This window comes from Sitodiplosis mosellana, unplaced genomic scaffold, assembly GCF_009176505.1.
Source record: "Sitodiplosis mosellana isolate CC-2019 unplaced genomic scaffold, AAFC_SMos_1.0 Smas_scaffold_27, whole genome shotgun sequence".
Classification (NCBI taxonomy): Eukaryota; Metazoa; Arthropoda; class Insecta; order Diptera; family Cecidomyiidae; genus Sitodiplosis; species Sitodiplosis mosellana.
Genome location: NW_022595269.1, coordinates 136654 through 155797, shown reverse-complemented (window position 1 = coordinate 155797; position 19144 = coordinate 136654). Strand labels below are relative to the sequence as shown.

Here is a 19144-nt window from a genome sequence, read left to right as displayed (position 1 = left end):
TATAAACAACATTACTTGAGCCCTTGAGCACTTGAGGAGACAAATGAAACATTGGAATTGGTTTAATTTTTATTGAAATTTATTGAATTTTATTCATTGAAATATTTGATTAAGAAATAGGCATTTTTCCACGTTATCATTGGTATTTACATTTTTATTTTTTCTACACATTTTTCTAATGAATAAAAATTTCTTCTTAACTAAATCGTACCTAGTTAGGTATTAAGCACTAATCCAAACTAAAGATGAACTTTTTTTCAATTTCTCAATAAATTCATAAACGAAATGAAGAAATTTCCATGATCTCTTTGCCGAATTCATCATTGTCATCTCGGCTCATGAGCAATATCATCTTTATCTAATTTCCTCTTCTTATCCCTGATCTTTTTTCGTAAGCATTTCCATCTTCATTCGATGACTCTTCTTGTACATGTTCATAAATTTACCATCAACCATAACTACTTTCCTATGATAGACCATTTCGTGTCGCCATCGGCTTGCCTTCGCTATGAACATTTTGTCACAGTATCGGCACTTTTGTTTCGGTTCTTCGTGCGTTGCTTTGTGAATGTTCAATGATTTGCGTGAAGCAAAATCCTTGTTACAAATGTCACACACATACGGTCGTTCCTTTGTATGGGCTGCATTTATATGATTTTGAAGAAGCGTCCGTTGAGAATACGATCGATCGCAGTATGTGCATTGATGCCTTTTGACTTTACTGTGTACAACAATTTCATGTGCGTAACAACTTGACTTTGAATAGAAGGCCTTGCCGCAGCTTGTGCACATGAACGGCTTCTCTCCAGAATGTTTTCGCATATGAATTTTTTGTGTCATTTTGTGCTTGAACTCAGCATCGCAAATGTCGCATTTGAATCGCAGTTCCGAGTGCTTTATTTTCATGTGATGCTCATAGCTAATTCGTGGAAATTTGTGACAGATTTCACATTGCTTCATCTTCTCTGCAATATCTTTACGTATATGACGGCGAGTCATGTGTCTCAATAAACCCTGTTTCTGTTTGAATGATAAGTCAGGGCACATATCACAATAAAACCGCTCGTTACTATTTTCTAACTTGTTGGGTTTCATTGGTCCACGCGGGCGTCCAACTGGCCTTTTTGGAGTCATTGCTTTGATCGCTTCATTGATGTTGGTTTCCTTATTCGTCGTCCTATGCATGGATTTTTCATGGAAGAAACGTCTCGAATTTGAAGCGAATGCTTTGCCGCAGATGGAGCAGATAAACGGCTTTTCGCCGGTGTGTTTTCGCATATGAATGACTCGAGATGTGTTGTGTCTAAAAACTGCATCGCAAATGTCGCATTTGAATCGAAGTTCCGAGTGCTTCATTTTCATGTGATGCTCATAGCTGATTCGTGGAAATTTGTGACAGATTTCACATTGCTTCAGCTTTTCTGCAATATCTTTACGTATATGACGGCGAGTCATGTGTTTCAACATACTCGATTTGTGTTTGAATGATAAGTCAGGGCACATATCACAATAAAATCTTTCATTACTAATTTCTAACGTGTTGGAATTCATTGGTCCACGTGGTCCTCCAAATGACCATTTCGGAGTCATTGCTTTGGTTGCTTCATTGATGATGGTTTGCTTATTTTTCGTTCCGGCTGGATGACCTCTTGGTTTGCATGGTTTTTCTTCAATTTCCTTTCTTTTCAGTCCCGGTGGACGACCTCGTGGTCGTTTTTGTACAATTGATACTTCGTCTGCTCTTTGCAATGAACCGTGGCCAACAATTTCGATTAATTCATTTTCCACCGAAACATTCTTCCATTCCGAAGCCACTTTTACTCGTGATTGCCCGTGATGAATTGATACGTTTGCTTCTTTGTTTCCAATTCCCAATGAATCATGCCAAAAATTTTCTTCCGAATTCACTGTTCCCAGCGGTGATTCCTCTGGCGCCGGTTCATCTTTGGCTATATTTGTCTCAATGCCATTGATGTCATCGTCGAAATTCTCATTCACCAGCAAAATTGGAAGCGGTTTGGCATAATCTACATACAATTCAACCACATTTCGTTCAATTGACTGTTCAGCGTCTAGTCCAAATTGCCCAAGTTTTGCATTTGTTGCTACACAGTCGATCGGCGTTGGCTCAATGCTACAATTATCCGTCCAAACGTCACCGTTCACAAAGATAGCTCCTTTATCGTCTTGATGCTCTGACAAAATGTGCACTTCTAAATTAGATCCAGACTCAAATTCACAATGACAACTTTTGCAGCAGTAAACGAATGTGTTGAACTCGGTCAGCACCAATAATCCACACGCTCGCTCAATTTGGTCGATTGTGAAACACATTTTCGCTTAGGAATCACGGCTTTTGAACCGAGTTTTGATACTGGTTTTGATGAATTTCTTACTTTTTGCTTTTATTCTGCTCAGCTTGCTATTTATGATAAATTTTTATTCCGCTTGCTTATTCTTCTGACTGTGACTGAGAAATGTCAAAGCAAACATTTGCTCGGATCGAAGCTGGACTTTCAAATGTCACATTCCAATATTCGTTGTTTCGAAAATAGCTTCAATTCCGAAAGTTTCAATAATTTCAATGGAAGCTAAAGAAAGGGAATTATTTGAAAAACCGAAAGAACAAACGAACTATTTGATACAGGGAAATTTCAATTTTTAATTCAGTAGGAAAAATTTATTTTCATTATTCACCGATCGATGCATACATAAAATTTAACAAATTTGAATCATGAATGACGTAATTGAAAGAATAATTGACTTTATTTTGTATGATAAAATAAGTGAACATTTTGATGAGTTTGAAAAAATTGGCCGTTTCATTTTACCATTTTCCAACGGCCATATCTTGGCCAAATGCCGGCCGATTTTGATGTTTGAGGCCAAAAATGAAATCTATTTTTCAAGACCTTTCCAGTGATGTACATTACTTTTTGATCCGTTGGCCCGTTAAAAAACTCATTTTTGGCCGCCATTAATAAATGGCCAAAAATGGCCAAAGGCCGGCCAAATGTTGTCCTCAAAATGTTTCATTCAGTCTGAATTTCAATAGGCTATCAGATTAAAACCCTTATTTGGGTTGAATGGGACAAAAAGACATTAAAATATGGATTTTATAGTCGTACTCAAACTTTTGCACGGCACTGTATGTATTTAAAATAATATAATTTAATGCTAAAAATTAGATTTCGCTTCTTTTCAACATCGCTTTACTACTGTGTCCATGTTTCTTCTATATTAGAAAATTTAATCCATTATTACTAAGTTTACCTCTATGTTTGATATTATGATTCAATGCATCACATCGGACACCTCGTTTAATCTCAATCAAGCCCCGATTAGTTCGATTTTTGGCCCATTTCACCGCCAGATAAATCTGTTCGTCAACATAAATGGTGACTTTTCTTGCGTTGATCAATTTCGGACGTGCTTTGTTCAGTTGTTCAACGTTGAAAATATGTTCATCGTTTTTCTTCACATGAAACACATCGATTTTTGTCAATTTGGGCGAAAAACGGACGAATGGTTGAATGTCATCGACGCTTGCTATAGCGAATTGAATAAATTCCAGATTAACGAGTGCCTCAGCCAGTGCCCTCTTATTTGTAATCTCACTAGCCATGCTAATGCAGATCTGCTTCAGGCCAATCAATGGAGATAGATCGGTTCCGTCTTGCATGGAGCCAACGAACAATTTTGTTAGACCGTTGAATGAAATCAGTTCATGGACCATTGCTTGGTTGAAAATGGAAGTTCCATTGAAATAAATGTGCAACTCTTTGAACAGACCGCGTTCATGTAGCTCATTTAAAATGTCTCGCAAACGCTCGAACTTAATACATCCGGATCGAATACTCAATACATCCCATTTTGCTTTAGTATCTTCTAAGATGTTTATGTGCGCTAGAATAAAATCCGTATTCGTTGCAAATGTTTTGATGTTGGTGTTCTGTTCGAAAAATTCCGCCAATTCGTCGACCGTTCGGTTTCCGTATTCGTAATTTTTCAGCTCAAAATGTTCGAGTGTTGGGTATTGTCGCAAAAGCCATCCATTGTCACGGCCAACAATTGGTATTTTCATTGATTGAATACATAGCTTCTTAACATTTGTGCAGTATTGAGGGAAGCTGACGTAAAATTCTTGGTTCGGAGAGGTGAAACGAGGATTAACCAATTTCACCGTTTCCACTTGACCCAAAATCTCCTTTATGCGTGATATTCCGACATCGCTAAAAGTAACATTTGTTAGACGGATTTCCGTGAGCGATTTGAATTGATCTGCTTTCATATGATGAGCACGTTCAATTATACATTGATCGTATGTAAGTTTTTTCAAGTAAGAACTCAATTCATCCAATTTTATGTTACGATTTGCCACACGAATGCTGGTAAAATTACGATAGAAATTAATTTCAGCATAAGTCGCCCTAATGTAGTAACCGACAATGTGTTGAATCCGTTTGCACGTTTGGCTAAGCGCCACCAAGTCTTTCAGCGACAACCAGTCGAATAACTCTTCGAAATGATCGAATTTTAACGTGAAAATCCCCGCTTGCGATTGGTCATTTGGGTAGACGTTAGCTGATGCACTTATCAGGCTCAATTCGACAACCTGTTTTAAAAGTCAATTATTGATTGTATCAGTTGTTGTATTTCTAAAAGAGAGTGCAACAGTTTTTTTTCATGCGACCGATTGTTACTCACTATTCAGCTTTCTATGCTAATAACAACTCAAATGATACTCCAACCCAACTCCGATTCACACTGATGGCTTTTGCAGCAATAAAGAAAGGTGTTGAGCTCGATCTGCAGCAATAATCCAAACGCCCACAAAATTTAATTGATTATGTGTAATCCAACACAAGTATCGAATAAAAGTCACGTATTTTGCAATCGCTATTACTTCTTTTGTATTATCTCGTATCAATTGGTTGATATTCTAATAGTAGCGACGATCAAATGTCAAAACCATTGAATGTTTCGGTGGAAACTGGAATTACGAAAGGAGCTACGCATTTAAAATAGAACAAAGAGACATTCTAAGAGACGAAGGGAATATGAACACAACTGTCCGACTGTCAAAACAGGGGAAGATGAATATAAACAAGTTGATATTTGTGATTTATGAGCAATTACATTGGAATTTATTCAATTTCATTATAATTTGAGAGAGAAATGGGCACTTTTTTCAGATTTTCATTGATTTTTTCTGTTCGGAGCATTTTTCACCCTTTTTTTTTTTTTTAAATGAATGACTAAATTGAATACTTTGTCCAATTTTCTTCCACTCCAGTCAATTCATTAGCTTATTTACATAAGATCGTATAGTACGAAAATTACTTCAATGCTTAAAATTAATTTTTGCTTTTTCCAATATCCCTTGGCTGCTGCACTTTCGTTTCTTCTATAATAGAAAATTTGTACCCTGCATATGATTCAATGTATCACATGATGCGCTTCGTTTGATCTCAATGAAGCCTCGATTGGTTTGATTTTTGGCCCATTTCACCGCCAAATAAACATGTTCTTCAACATAAATGGTAACTTTTCGTGCGTTGCTCAATTTCGATCGTTCTTTGTTCAATTGTTCAATGTTGAGAGTGTGTCCGTCTTTTTCCTTCAGATGACACACACTGATTTTGGTCAAATTAGGCGAGAAACGAATGAACGGATGAATGTCATCGACCCTTGCATCCACGAATTGAATAAATTCCAGATTGACGAGTGTCTCGGCCAGTATGCTCTTATTTGTGATATTATCAGTCATGAGAATGTGGAGCTGCTTCAGGCCAATTAATGGAGATAGATCGATTCCATTTTTCATAGGGCCAATGAACAACTTCGTGAGACCATTGAACGAAGTCAACCCATTGACGGTTCCTTGGTCGAGATAACTTTCATCGAAATAAACGTGCAACTGTCTGAAGAGACCGCGTTCGTGTAGCTCATTCAAAATGTCCAGCGACCAGTCGAATTTAAAAATAGAATTCCATTGAACACTCAACACATCCCATTTAGCTTTAGTATTTTTGAAGATGTTTTTGTGCTTTAGAATAATATCCGTATTCGTTGCAAATGTTTTGATGTTAGTGTTCTGTTCGAAAAATTCCGCCAATTCGTCGACCGTTCGGTTTCCGTATTCGTAATATGTCAGCTCAAAATGTTCGAGTGTTGGGTATTGTCGCAAAAGCCATCCATTGTCACGGCCAACGATTGGTATTTTCATTGATTGAATACATAGCTTCTTAACATTTGTGCAGTATTGAAGGAAGCTAACGTAAAATTCTTGGTTCGGAGAGGTGAAACGAGGATTTATCAATTTCACCGTTTCCAGTTGACCCAAAATCTCCTTTATGCGTGATATTCCGACATCGCTAAAAGTAACATTTCTTAACCGGATTTCCGTGACCGATTTGAACTGATCTGCTCTCATATGACGAACATGCTCAATTAAACACTAGGGGCTAATGAGTATTCGAAAACGTTCTACGTTTCGGAAAAAAATGACTTTATTCGTATTTTAAAGCAAGCATTCGCAACGCTCCCATATAAAATGTATGGAAGCATTCGCAGTGGCATTCGTAAACATTCGAATGCGAGTATCACGCGAATGCGCTGCGAATGCGGCGCGAATGTTCACATACATTTTATATGGGAGCGTTGCGAATGCATGAATCTACACGAATGCCAGTGTCAGCTGTCAATTCAACGCTGAAACATGTCGAACAAAGATCCTTTTACGGGAAAACTGCGAAAAATAGTAGGCCAAGTATTACCACGTGGATTAGACAAAATATTAATCGAAGCTGGTTTCATAATAAATATGCATCGGACGAAGCGTTGTTTTACATTGAGCAAATTTGTTTTTTTTTCAATCACCGCCGTCGCAACTGGTTCTGTATGATTCCATTGTAAATGCGTTGTGTGTATGTCGTTTACACATCATATCAGCTGTGCGAGAGCACGACCAAAAATACTATGTCGCGCGAATCGATACATTCACGGTTACAGTCACCAATTTTTTTCGTCAATTCGCCGGCAAATGATTTCTTTACGCTCGTATACATGCTTTGAATGAAGAATCCGATTTCATTTCACAGCGCATTCAATTTCAATCCAAAGACAAAGATGCAGAAGCATTCAAAGTCGTGGGAGAGCGCGATCGGGCGCGAAATTTTGAGCCACTTTCTTTACATGCAGGCAATGAAATAAACACTTCCTTCATTAAAATTGCCAAATGTTCAAAGTGACTTCTTCAAAACACTAAAATATGATTAAGCGCAATTAAAAATTAAGACAACAATGATCAATAAAATGTCCCTAATTCGATATCCTTTTCTACCTCTTTTTCTTTCTTCTGCAATTTGATTTTTTTCCTCCATCACGTATTAAATAAGTATTCCAAATGCAGAACAGAGTGAGTAAATAAATTCTTAATGAAAACAACGCGTCTTGATGTCGTTTGAATATGAGAGTACAGACATTAGTGAATGATAGCAAATGATACATGATGCTGACTCGCTCACTCTTGGATGAAAATCTTATGTTTGTAATTTATATCGTACAAACAGCGTGGCATTTCGCTTTGCTTTCGATCAAAAAAAATAAAGCGCAACTAAAATTGCACACAAACAAGCATTCACACAAAGGTTCTCTTCTCTACACATTACTTTAAATTGAAACACACGCGGTGTTACATCTTGATTTTTTTCGTTTTCGTTTCAAATAGAAATGCTTCCAATTCAAGTCTTACTTTTGCCCTTACCCATTCAAATTTTGGTTGAATTATGTTGAGAACATTTTTTAAAATGGCAAATTTATTCATTGTTTTTCATCAGAGCGCTATGAAGAAGCCGTTGAATACATGAACCGTCTGCGTAATATCGAGCCATCGGTATATTTAAGTTTGAATTTGCTTACACCTTCATATGAAGTATTTTCTAGAACCGAAAGATCGTCATTCACAAATTGTTCAATGTCGTTTACTGTGTCAGGCGTAATTGTCCAAAAAGATAATTCGGAATCAAAAGCGCATGCATCCAAGATTTTTACGATATCATTTGGTATTTTCTCCTTCAACAACTTCTCCAACTCCAGAAAAACATTATTTGATGCCTAAAAAACTTAATCATTTAAAAAAATTTCACACATAAACAAAACAAACATAATTAATTACCATTTTTAACCGAAAAAAAAAATAAATTGACATTTGTAAGCAAACCAATCACAAGCATTCGTAGCCATTCGTATTTGATACGACGTATTCGCAAGGTATTCGTATTTAGTGCGTGGCATTTGCAGCACTCGCAGCCATTCGTATTTCAATACTTGGCATTCGCAGCATTCGTAGCCATTCGTATTTTAGTACGTGGCATTCGCAGCATTCGCGAGAGTCATATGCCCCTAGATTAAACATTGATCGTATGCAAGTTTTTTCATGTATGAACTCAATTCATCCATTTTAAGATCTCTCACATAAATGCTGGTGAAAAAACAATTGAATTTAACTGCAGCATAAGTTGTCTTGATGTAGTAGCCGGCAATGCGTTGCATTCGTTTGCACGTTTTACTTAGTGCCACTAGATTGTTTAGCGACAACCAGTCGAATAACTCTTCAAAATGATCGATCTTCAATTTGAAAATTTCCGCTTGCGATTGATTATTTCGGATGACGTCAGCTGATGCACTGCCAACGCTCATTTTGGCAACCTGTTATAAAAATCAATTTTTAATTCTTTTATATGTCGTATTCTTTTTTATATATATTCTTCAAGTGACCGATTGATACTTACAGCTTTCTGCGCTAATATGACTAATAGTATTCAGTAAATTCACGTGGAATCTTTTTCGACCGCTCCTATTCTTCTTCTTCTTCTTTTTCAGCTCCTCTATCGTCTACGGCTCTGACTCAAATGATACGCCAATCCAACTCCGATTCACAGTGACACCTTTTGCAGCAGTAAACAAATGTGTTGAGCTCGATCTGCAGCAATTATCCAAACGCTCACAAAATTTAGTTGATTATGTGCAATCCAACATATGTATCGAATAGAACTCACATATTTTGCAATCGCTATTACTTCTTTAGATATTTTATTACTTTTTTTTCGTTTTTGTAACTATTTTCTGGTGCGATGTGTATTATCTCGTGTCAATCGGTGCATATTTTACTAGAAACACAAATCAAATGTCAAAAACATGGAATGTTTTGGTGGGAACTGGAATTACGAAAGGCGCGACGCTTTCGAAATTGAACAAAATGACGTTCCAAGAGACGAAGGGAATATGAATACTCTGAGAAAAGAAATTTAGGGTTATGTTAAACGTTTTTGTTTTGACGCTTATTTCACAACAAGAACTTGAAAACATTGTGGCGATTTTCGGTATCAAATATATTTTTGCCGCTAGAGCACCACAATGTTTTTTTTGACTTTGTAGTAAAAAAAAAGTTATAAATATTTTTGGTACCAGAAATCACCGCAAACTTTTTGAATTCATGTTGTGAAATAAGAAATTTCTTTTCTCAGAGTACAACTGTTCGACTGTCAAAACAGGGGAAGATGAATATAAACAAATTGATGTTAGTGATTTATGGGCAAATACATTGGAATTTATTCAAATTCATTATATTCTAGATAGAAGTGCACATTTTTATTGGTTTTTTCTGTTTAAAATATTTTGCTTCTTAAATGGAATACTTAATCTTCCCCGCGGTCGCTTATGCAGAGTTTTGGTGCTTCGCGTGCTCTTTGCAAGGAACTGAATGTTTATTTTATATTGATAAACAACTCATAGTAACTCCATCTGAAATGATATCAAAGTAGTTGTCCTTCAAAATGTATTGTCGGGATTGTCCATGTAATCGAAACTATGGTTCAATGTATCATATGATGAGCCGCGTTTTATCTCAATCAAGCTCGTTTGATTTATGGTCCATTTCACGGCCAAATAAACATGTTCCTCAACATAAATGGTAACTTTTCTTGCGTTTGGCAATTTCGATCGTTCCTTGTTCAGTTGTACAAGGTTGAGAATAAGTTCATCCGGGTCTTCCTCAAGGCGAAACACAACAATCTTTGTCAATTTGGGCGAGTGGCAAATGAATGGCACAATGTCCCTGACATCTGACGCATAGCAAAAATGAATGAATTCAAGATTGAAAAGCTTCGTGGCCAGCGTTTTCGTATTCGCAATTTTATAAGCTCTGTGAATGTAAAACTGCTTCAGGGTAATCAATCGAGATAAATCGGTATCGTTTTCAATGCCTTGAACGTATAACTTTGTAAGACCTTTGAATGAAGTCAACTCATTCACTGATGCTTGATCAAAATATGTATAAGGGAAGAGCGTACGAAAATACACATGTACTTCGTTGAACCTGCCTCGTTCGTAGAGTTCATTCAAAAGATCTCGGGATGGATTAAATGTGTTTGTATTACAGAATCGAACGATTAAAACATCCCATTTAGCTGGAATTGTTTTAAATGTGTCGCTGTTCGCCAAAATCATTTCTACATTCGTCGCAAAACGTTTGATGTGGGTGTTTCGTTCAAAGAATGTACTCAATTCGTCGATGGGCCCAGTTTCGTCTTTATCCATTGTCAACTCAAAGTGTTCGAGTGTTGGATATTCTCGCAGAAGCCAACTATTGTCAGCGCCAACAAGGCAACTATTACTCGATCCCTGAATGCACAACTCCTTTACGTTGGTGCAGTATTTCAGAAAATCACCATAAATATCTTTGTTGTCATCCAGAGAAAGCGGAAAGCACAATTTCACCGTTTCCAGTTGACCCAAAATCCCTTTTATACGTGATATTCCTGCATCAGTGAGTACATCGGTGGGTAACAGGATTTCGGTGAGCGATTTGAATTGATCGGCTTCCATGATTGGAACATACTCGAGGTTATGAAACGTAAGTTTTTTCAGAAATGAACTCAATCCAGTCAATTTGAATCCTTGATATCCTCTTTCGATACCATCACTTGTACAGTTGAATTTAATTGCAGCATAGGTCGTTTTAATGTAGTAGCCGACGATGCGTTGCATTCGTTTGCACGTTTTACTCAGTGCCACTAGATCTTTAAGATACAACCAGTCGAATAGCTCTTCAAAATGATCGATTTTCAACTTGAAAATCTCCGCTTGTGGTTGATCATTTGGGATGACGTCAGCTGATGCACTTTCTACGCTCATTTTGACAACCTGTTATGAAAATCAATTTTCAATTCTGTTATTTGTCGTATGTCTAAAAGAAGGGCGCAACAGTTTTTGTCAAGCGACTGATTGCTACTTACTATTCAGCCTTCTATGCTACAAAGTACGGATTGGTTTCTGGCAGCTCCTCTATCGTGTACGACTCCGACTCAAATGTATAGCAGCAGTAGAAAAATGTGTTCAGCAACAATAACTACACGCTCACAAAATTCATTTGGTTGTTAAACACATGTGTTGGATAGAATTCATGTATTTTGCACACTTTTTTTACTCTTTTTATATTCTTTATTAGTTTTTTTTAAGTTTTTGTAATTATTTTCCTGTGCGATGTGTATTATCTCGTGTCAATCGGTTGATATTCTACTAGTAGCGACAATCAAATGTCAAAACCATTGAATGTTTCGGTGGAAACTGGAATTACGAAAGGAGCGACGCATTCGAAATCGAACAAAGTGATATTCCAAGAGACAAAGGGAATATGAATACAACTGTTCAGCTGTCAAAACAGGGGAAGATGAATATAAACAAATTGATACTAGGGATTTATGGACAAAACTAAATGCAATGGAATTTATTTAAATTCATTATTTATTTGTAAAAAAATGCGCATTTTTTCACATTTCCTTTTCAAAGTATTTTCTAAATTTTTTTCCAAATGAATGATTAAATTGAATACTTGATCCAAATTTTTCCGAACTCCATTAATTCATTAACTCTAGGAAAATCACTTCAATGCCTAAAATTAATTAAATTAAATTATCACTAATCTTTCTTCGTCAGCATTTCCATCTTCATTCGATGGCTTTTTTTGTACATATTCATTATTTTACCATCGACCATAACGACTTTCTTATGATAGACCATTTCGTGTCGCCATCGACTTGCGTTCACAGTGAACATCTTGTCACAATATCGACACTTCTTTTTTGGTTCTTCATGCGATGCTTTATGGATGCCTAATGCACCGCTTGAAACAAAATCCTTGTTACAAATGTCACACACATACGGTCGTTCCTTTGTATGGGCTGCATTTATATGATTTTGAAGAACATTCGGATATGGAAAGGATCGATCACAGTAGGTGCATTTGTGTTTTTTCACTATACTGTGTACGGCGGTTTCGTGCGAGTAACAACTTGACTTTGAAGAGAAACCTTTCCCGCAGTGACTGCACATAAACGGCTTCTCTCCAGAATGTTTTCGCATATGAATTTTTTGTGTCATTTTGTGCTTGAACTCAGCATTGCAAATATCGCATTTGAATCGAAGTTCCGAGTGCTTCATTTTCTTGTGATGCTCATAGCTAATTCGCGGATATTTGTTGCAGATTTCACATTTCTTCATCTTTTCCGCAATATCTTTGCGGATATGACGGCGAGTCATGTGTCTCAATAAACTCTGTTTTTGTTTGAATGATAAGTCAGGGCACATATCACAATAAAACCGCTCGCTACTATTTTCTAACTTGTTGGGTCCACGTGGACGTCCAACTGGCCTTTTTGGAGTTATTGCTTTGATCGCATCATTGATGTTGGTTTCCTTATTCGTCGTCCTATGCATGGATTTTTCATGGAAGAAACGTCTCGAATTTGAAGCGAATGCTTTGCCGCAGATGGAGCAGATAAACGGCTTTTCGCCGGTATGTTTTCGCATATGAATGACTCGAGATGTGTTGTGTCTAAAAACTGCATCGCAAAAGTCGCATTTGAATCGAAGTTCCGAGTGCTTCATTTTCATGTGATGCTCATAGCTGATTCGTGGAAATTTGTGACAGATTTCACATTGCTTCAACTTTTCTGCAATATCTTTACGTATATGACGGCGAGTCATGTGTTTCAACATACTCGATTTGTGTTTGAATGATAAGTCAGGGCACATATCACAATAAAATCTTTCATTACTAATTTCTAACGTGTTGGAATTCATTGGTCCACGCGGTCCTTCAAATGACCATTTCGGAGTCATTGCTTTGATCGCTTCATTGATGATGGTTTGCTTATTTTTCGTTCCGGCTGGATGAGCTCTTGGTCGTTTTCGTACAATTGATACTTCGTCTGCTCTTTGCAATAAACCGTGGCCAACAATTTCGATTAATTCATTTTCCACCGAAACATTCTTCCATTCCGAAGCCACTTCTACTCGTGATTGCTCGTGATGAATTGATTCGTTTGCTTCTTTGGTTCCAATTCCCAATGAATCATGCCAAACATTTTCTTCCGAATTCACTGTTTTTCGCGGTGGTTCCTCTAGTGTCGGTTCGTCTTTGGCTATATTTGTCTCAATGCCATTGATGTCATCGTCGAAATTCTCATTCACCAGCAAAATTGGAAGCGGTTTGGCATAATCTACATACGATTCAACCACATTCCGTTCAATTGACTGTTCAGCGTCTAGTCCAAATTGCCCAAGTTTTGCATTTGTTGCTACATAGTCGATCGGCGTTGGCTCAATGCTACAATTATCCGCCCAAACGTCACCGTTCACAAAGATAGCTCCTTTATCGTCTTGATGCTCCGACAAAATGTGCACTTCTAAATTGGATCCAGACTCAAATTCACACTGACAACTTTTGCAGCAGTAAACGAATGTATTGAACTCGGTCAGCATCAATAATCCACACGCCCGCTCAATTTGGTCGATTGTGAAACACATTTTTAGGAATCACAGCTTTTGAACCGAGTTTTGATACTGGTTTCGATGAATTTCTTACTTTTTGCTTTTATTCTGCTCAGCTTGCTATTTATGATAAATTTTTATTCCGCTTGTTTATTCTTTTGACTGTGGCCGAGAAATGTCAAAGCAAACCTTTGCTCAGGTCGGAACTGGAATTTGAAATGTCACATTCCAATATTCGTTGTTTCGAAAATAACTTCAATTCCGAATGTTTCAATAGTTTCAATGTTTCAAACTGATGGACGAGAACTATTTGAAAAATCAAAATGACAAACGAATTATTTGATACAAGGAAATTTAAAATGCAATATACGTTTTTGTTATGTGGGTAAAAAAAAGGATTTATTTTGGACAAAATATAATATTTTTAGAAGAAACAATTTCTTTTTTATTAGAACCGAACTAATTATTCAGAGCATTGCATGATGCAAATCATTTTATATCAATCAAACTGAAATTGGATTGTTTTTTGGCCCATTTCACGTCCAGATAAATATTTTCCTCAGCGTAAATGGTGACTTTTCATGCGTTGCTCAATTTCAAACGTTCCTTGTTCAATTGTACAAGGTTGAGAATATGTTCATAGTTTTTCTTCAGTTGAAACACAACGATCTTCGTCAAATTAACGCTGACTCAGTCGCCCGAAAAGTTAGTTCAACGCACTCATAGTGCAAAATTCATCTCCTTCTTTATTTTATCTTCCAAATTTGACATTTTTTCTATTTTCAAAATGCCATATCTCCATATTCATTGTAATCAAAATTGTGATTTAATGCATCATACGATGAAACTCGTTTTATCTCAATGAAACTCCAGTTAGTTTCATATTTTGACCATTTTAATGCTAAATAAAAAGGTTCTTCAACATAAATGGTGACTTTTTTTGCGTTGATCAACTTTGATCGTTCTGTATTTAGTTCATCAAGTGCGAGAATATCTTCATTCCTACTAAAATAATCGAACACTACAATTTTGTTCAATTTCGATGAATAACGAATGAACGGGACAATGTCTTCAAATTTTGGATATGAGAAATGAATCGATTCTAAATTGACCATTTTCATGACCAGCATTTTCATATTTGTGATGCGAAATGGTTTCTTGATGTAGAGCTGCTTGAGATGGATCAAATGAGATAGATCCGTCCCAATTTCCATGCCTGTAATGAACAATTTGGTGAAACCATTGAGTGTGCTTAACTGATTGGCAGCGTCTTGATTAAACGACTCATATTGATCGAAATAGTACACATGCAACTGTTTGAAAGGAAAATTTTCATACAGCTCAGTCCAAAGATCCCGAAATAGATGAAATGTTTCCGTATGATTGAATCGAATACTTAATACGTCCAATTTCAGTTTACAGTATTTAAATGCATTTCTATTGGCCAGAATCATGTCTGCGCTAGTGCCAAAACTTTTGATGTTGGTGTTTTGTTCGAAAAATGTCTTCAATTCGTCGATTGGTCCGCTATCATTTGTTATCAGCTCAAAGTGTTCGAGTGTTGGATACTTTCGCCGAAGCCAACTATTGTCAGTGCCAACAATGGGTGCATTACTCGATCCTTGAATGCACAACTTCTTTATGTTAGTGCAAAATTCTAAAAAACAGGAATAAAAATCCATTTTATCGTCGACAAATTGAGGAAACTTCAATTTCACCGTTTCCACTTGGCCGAAAATCTCTTTTATGCATGATATTCCAGCTTCAGTAAATTTTACTCCGATCAACGAGATTTCCGTGAGCGATTTAAATTGATCAGCTTCCATATGAGGTATGATTGTTGAATGTTCTGCTATCCACTGTTCACTCCAACCTTCCGATGGAATATCGGCCAAGCGATGGAATACCAGTTTTTTCACATATGAATTCAATCCAACGATTTTACGTTCAAAATCCTCACGAAATCGATTTACACACCACATGCGAAATGGCATGTTGATACCATCGCTTGCATATTCCAATTTCATTGCATCAAAATTCGTCATAAAATAGTACTCGACGATGTGTTGCATTCGCTTGCATGTTTGCCCAAGTGCAGCCAATTCGGTTAGTTTTAACAAATCAAAGATCAACTCAAAATGATCGAATTTTAACTTGAAAATCTCCGCACGATCGTCTGGGATCATATAAGGTATTACACTTTCAAAGCTCATTTTTCGAACAAATTAGAAACAAAAATACAGAAATATTTCGTTATGACAACCAATTTTGGGGCACAACTGGGTACAACAATGCAATTTATGATGAGATTTTCTTTCTGTTTATTTTTTCATTTTTTTGTTTTTGTTGAAGCGATTGAACTGTTTTTCTTCGTTCCACTCAAACGAGAATAGGTGACAAGTCGATTTAAGTGTGTTTGCCGGGTTTCTAAAAATAAACACAACACTGCTATTTTGTTTCTCTAGTGACCCATTTGTGTTTTCTACACCGCTGTGTCTGACGCAGTACGATATGAACCTTTTGAAATTCACAGAGCCTTTTGATAGTTTCACCATATACTTCTACCGTTTCGATGATCACTTCGAATTTTATTTTCCAACTCAACACCACATTGACACGTTTTAATGCAGTAAATTAATGTGATACACTCGTTCAATAACGACAATCCCCAATTCAATATTCAATTGTTTTTAAAAAGTATTTTCTAGTAGAAATTACAGCTTTTAGCTGACTTCTTTTTCTTTTTCGATCGATTGATGTGTCTTTCCTTGCCTAGCTACTTCGCTTTGATTGGAATAGTGGCCAAGAAATGTCAAAATCATCGAAAATGTTTCGGTGTGAAATTGGAATTACGCCAAAGTGTCGAAAAACATGTATTTCAGACAGTTCAAAACCAACGGAATATGAATATAAACAAATTGATTTGAACATTTGAGAAAAAACGAAACAATGAAATTGAATAAAAATCAATCATGAGAAAATCTCACATTTGTCTAATTTATTAGCTATTTTTGGGAATTTTTCTACATATTTTAGGTAAAATCGTAATTATTGCTTAATTTTATACCTATTTCGATTTCATTTTCTTATTCTTTTTCTTCTTTTTCATTAAAATGTTATTTCAGGACCGTGCATCCAGTAATCGAAATTATGATTCAATGCAGCGTGCGATGAGCCCCGTTTTATCTCAATCAAGCTTAAATTGATATGATTTTGGGTCCATTAAGTTAAATGTTCAACTGTTTCCATTTAAAAACTATCCAACTTTTTTTGATCCACTAACAGTTGTTAGAAGAACGCAGAAATATGACTTTTTTTAGTTTCCAACGGATCAATACACTACCATTTACCACGTCGTTCTATACCGACCATATGTTTATTGATTAATTTCAATGAAATATGAAACTCCATCTCCAATTCTGACAGCTTCAAATTGGTTGTGAACCGATAATGACGTAATATTGACGATAGCATCGATTTCAGCGACATCATTCCGTATTGATAACCTTTATTCATGGATACGCAATTAAAATTTTAAGGATAGATTATTTTGCAAAAGAGATTCGACACATTTTCTGTGTGCGAATTTAGTTTGCACGAATAATGATTTACAGAAACAGATCATTTGGTATTTTATGATAGTTTTTTTGATGAACAAAATTACCAATGCAATTGCGCGGACCGGCTGAAAACGGAACAAAAGAGAATGGATGTCGTTTGTTGATATTCTCGGGTAGAAAATGATCCGGATCAAACTGATCAGCTGATTCACCCCAAATATCGACTCGCTGCAAGAGAACATTTCTGTATCAATTCTTGTTTTCTTTTCAAAGAAACATTTTGATTTGATTTGATTCATTTTTTTGTGATTTTCTTTCAACAATTTTATCTAATTTTTTTTTACAAATCTTAAAACATCAAAGAACTCACGCGATGCAAATTAAAAATCGACAGTGTCACATAGCAATTCTTCGGTATTGTACAGTTACTTATTTGCAAATCGGCCATAACACGTCGCACCGTAAATGGTCCAGCTGGAAATAGGCGCATTCCTTCTTTAATAACACGATCCAAATAGGTTAATTGCTGAAGTTGTTCATGGGTCGTTTCTTCGTCTTGTGACTTGTAAACGGTGCGAAGCTCTTGATAAACTCGTTCTTGAACCTCTGGATGCATGGCCAATAGAAGAATCACGTATGAAGCTGTACCGGATGATGTCTCTGAACCTCCTATCAACCTATGGAATTAGATTGTATTTTAATTTCCTTTGGTTTTATTTGATTTAACTTCATGCTTCTTACATGCTTTCAACTTCATCAATTGCCGTTTGATCGTCAATTTTACCTTCATACACCAGACGAAGCAGACGATCTATCAAAATTTGTGGTTTTTCATACACTTCATCAGAATCATTCTCTTCGATCGTTTTATGTTTGTTTTGTGTGATGAACTCTTCTTTTTTGATGCGATAAATCTGAAATGTGATTGAAAACGTATAATTTTTATGCTTGTTAACTTCACTCAATTTCTCAAATAGATTCAATTCGGATTCCTGAATAATTCCATTTTTTACCAGTCAGAATGATTCTAACCAATTCAAATGTAACTCACATGCATTGTCAAATTACGCAAATTTCCTAAATGTTTTACTTGCGATTTGTACAAATCGGTCCATCGATAGATGTAATCGGAATGTGTCCAAAATTTTATGAAACGTTGACCAACGATTTCGAAAAATCTAGAAAAAATGACCAAAAATAAGGAGATTGCATCGCGTAAGCTCTAATTAAAATGTTTAACTCACGCTTCAATACTCTGCAGGAATTCACGATTTTGATTACGTTGCACATCGACATCGTAGCCCATTGTTGTGGCTGACACTTTGTCCAAAGTACAAGCGCTCAGATAGGGAAAAAGGTCAAAATGTGGTTTTCCCACTTCATTGTTAAGATTTTCAATTAGAATTTTGATTTTTGCATTGAAAACGGGCAAGAATGATCGCAGAATCTTCAGGCTGAATGATGGATTTATCAATTTGCGAATCGGTTTCCAAATGATGGACGCTGCAAAATTATAAATTTGAACAGAAATGTTGAAAAAAAAAAGTTTGAAAGTTTATTTTGAAGAGTTTTTCCGTAAAAATTTGGTGTTTGAAAGAAAATTTCAAATAAATCGAATAAAAGTTGAATTTAACCGAATGAAAGATAAAATGTCAAAATTTATCGAAACGCAACATTTCTGAAGTGCATGTCAAATAATTTCTTTCGTTTTTATTGTCAGGAGTTGGATACCAAAAATGAAAAATCTA

At 36.2% G+C, this 19144-nt stretch overlaps 4 protein-coding genes and 1 pseudogene across 6 annotated transcripts; all 5 read right to left on the bottom strand.

Moving 5' to 3' along the window:
* Positions 1–61: 61 nt before the first annotated feature.
* LOC129568927 (zinc finger protein ZFP2-like) lies at positions 62–2515 on the bottom strand. The gene has a single exon (XM_055447268.1). The coding sequence runs from the start codon at positions 2332–2334 to the stop codon at positions 373–375; it is 1962 nt and encodes a 653-aa protein (XP_055303243.1). The 5' UTR covers positions 2335–2515; the 3' UTR covers positions 62–372.
* Positions 2516–3127: 612 nt separating this feature from the next.
* LOC129568938 (uncharacterized) lies at positions 3128–4939 on the bottom strand. Its single transcript, XM_055447279.1, has 2 exons — positions 4708–4939; positions 3128–4615 (listed from the first exon to the last, which is right to left on the bottom strand). Exon 2 carries the CDS (start codon positions 4289–4291, stop codon positions 3236–3238), a length of 1056 nt encoding a protein of 351 aa, XP_055303254.1. The 5' UTR covers positions 4292–4615; positions 4708–4939; the 3' UTR covers positions 3128–3235.
* A 178-nt stretch (positions 4940–5117) lies between these two features.
* LOC129568935 (uncharacterized) lies at positions 5118–9164 on the bottom strand. Its single transcript, XM_055447275.1, has 4 exons — positions 9063–9164; positions 8796–8986; positions 8419–8712; positions 5118–6460 (listed from the first exon to the last, which is right to left on the bottom strand). Exons 3-4 carry the CDS (start codon positions 8701–8703, stop codon positions 5408–5410), a joined length of 1338 nt encoding a protein of 445 aa, XP_055303250.1. The 5' UTR covers positions 8704–8712; positions 8796–8986; positions 9063–9164; the 3' UTR covers positions 5118–5407.
* Positions 9165–9584: 420 nt separating this feature from the next.
* LOC129568928 (uncharacterized) lies at positions 9585–14010 on the bottom strand. 3 transcript variants are annotated; one of them, XR_008687993.1, is made up of 2 exons: positions 11301–14010; positions 9585–11233 (listed from the first exon to the last, which is right to left on the bottom strand). XR_008687993.1 is itself a non-coding variant. In XM_055447269.1 (2 exons), exon 2 carries the CDS (start codon positions 11197–11199, stop codon positions 9835–9837), a length of 1365 nt encoding a protein of 454 aa, XP_055303244.1. In that variant the 5' UTR covers positions 11200–11233; positions 11301–11581; the 3' UTR covers positions 9585–9834. The 3 variants fall into 3 exon arrangements, 1 of the variants encoding a protein (XP_055303244.1); XR_008687992.1 differs by having other exon boundaries at positions 9585–11208; XM_055447269.1 differs by having other exon boundaries at positions 11301–11581.
* A 2924-nt stretch (positions 14011–16934) lies between these two features.
* LOC129568869 (cytochrome P450 4C1-like) overlaps positions 16935–19144 on the bottom strand; it is a 12392-nt pseudogene continuing 10182 nt past the window's right edge.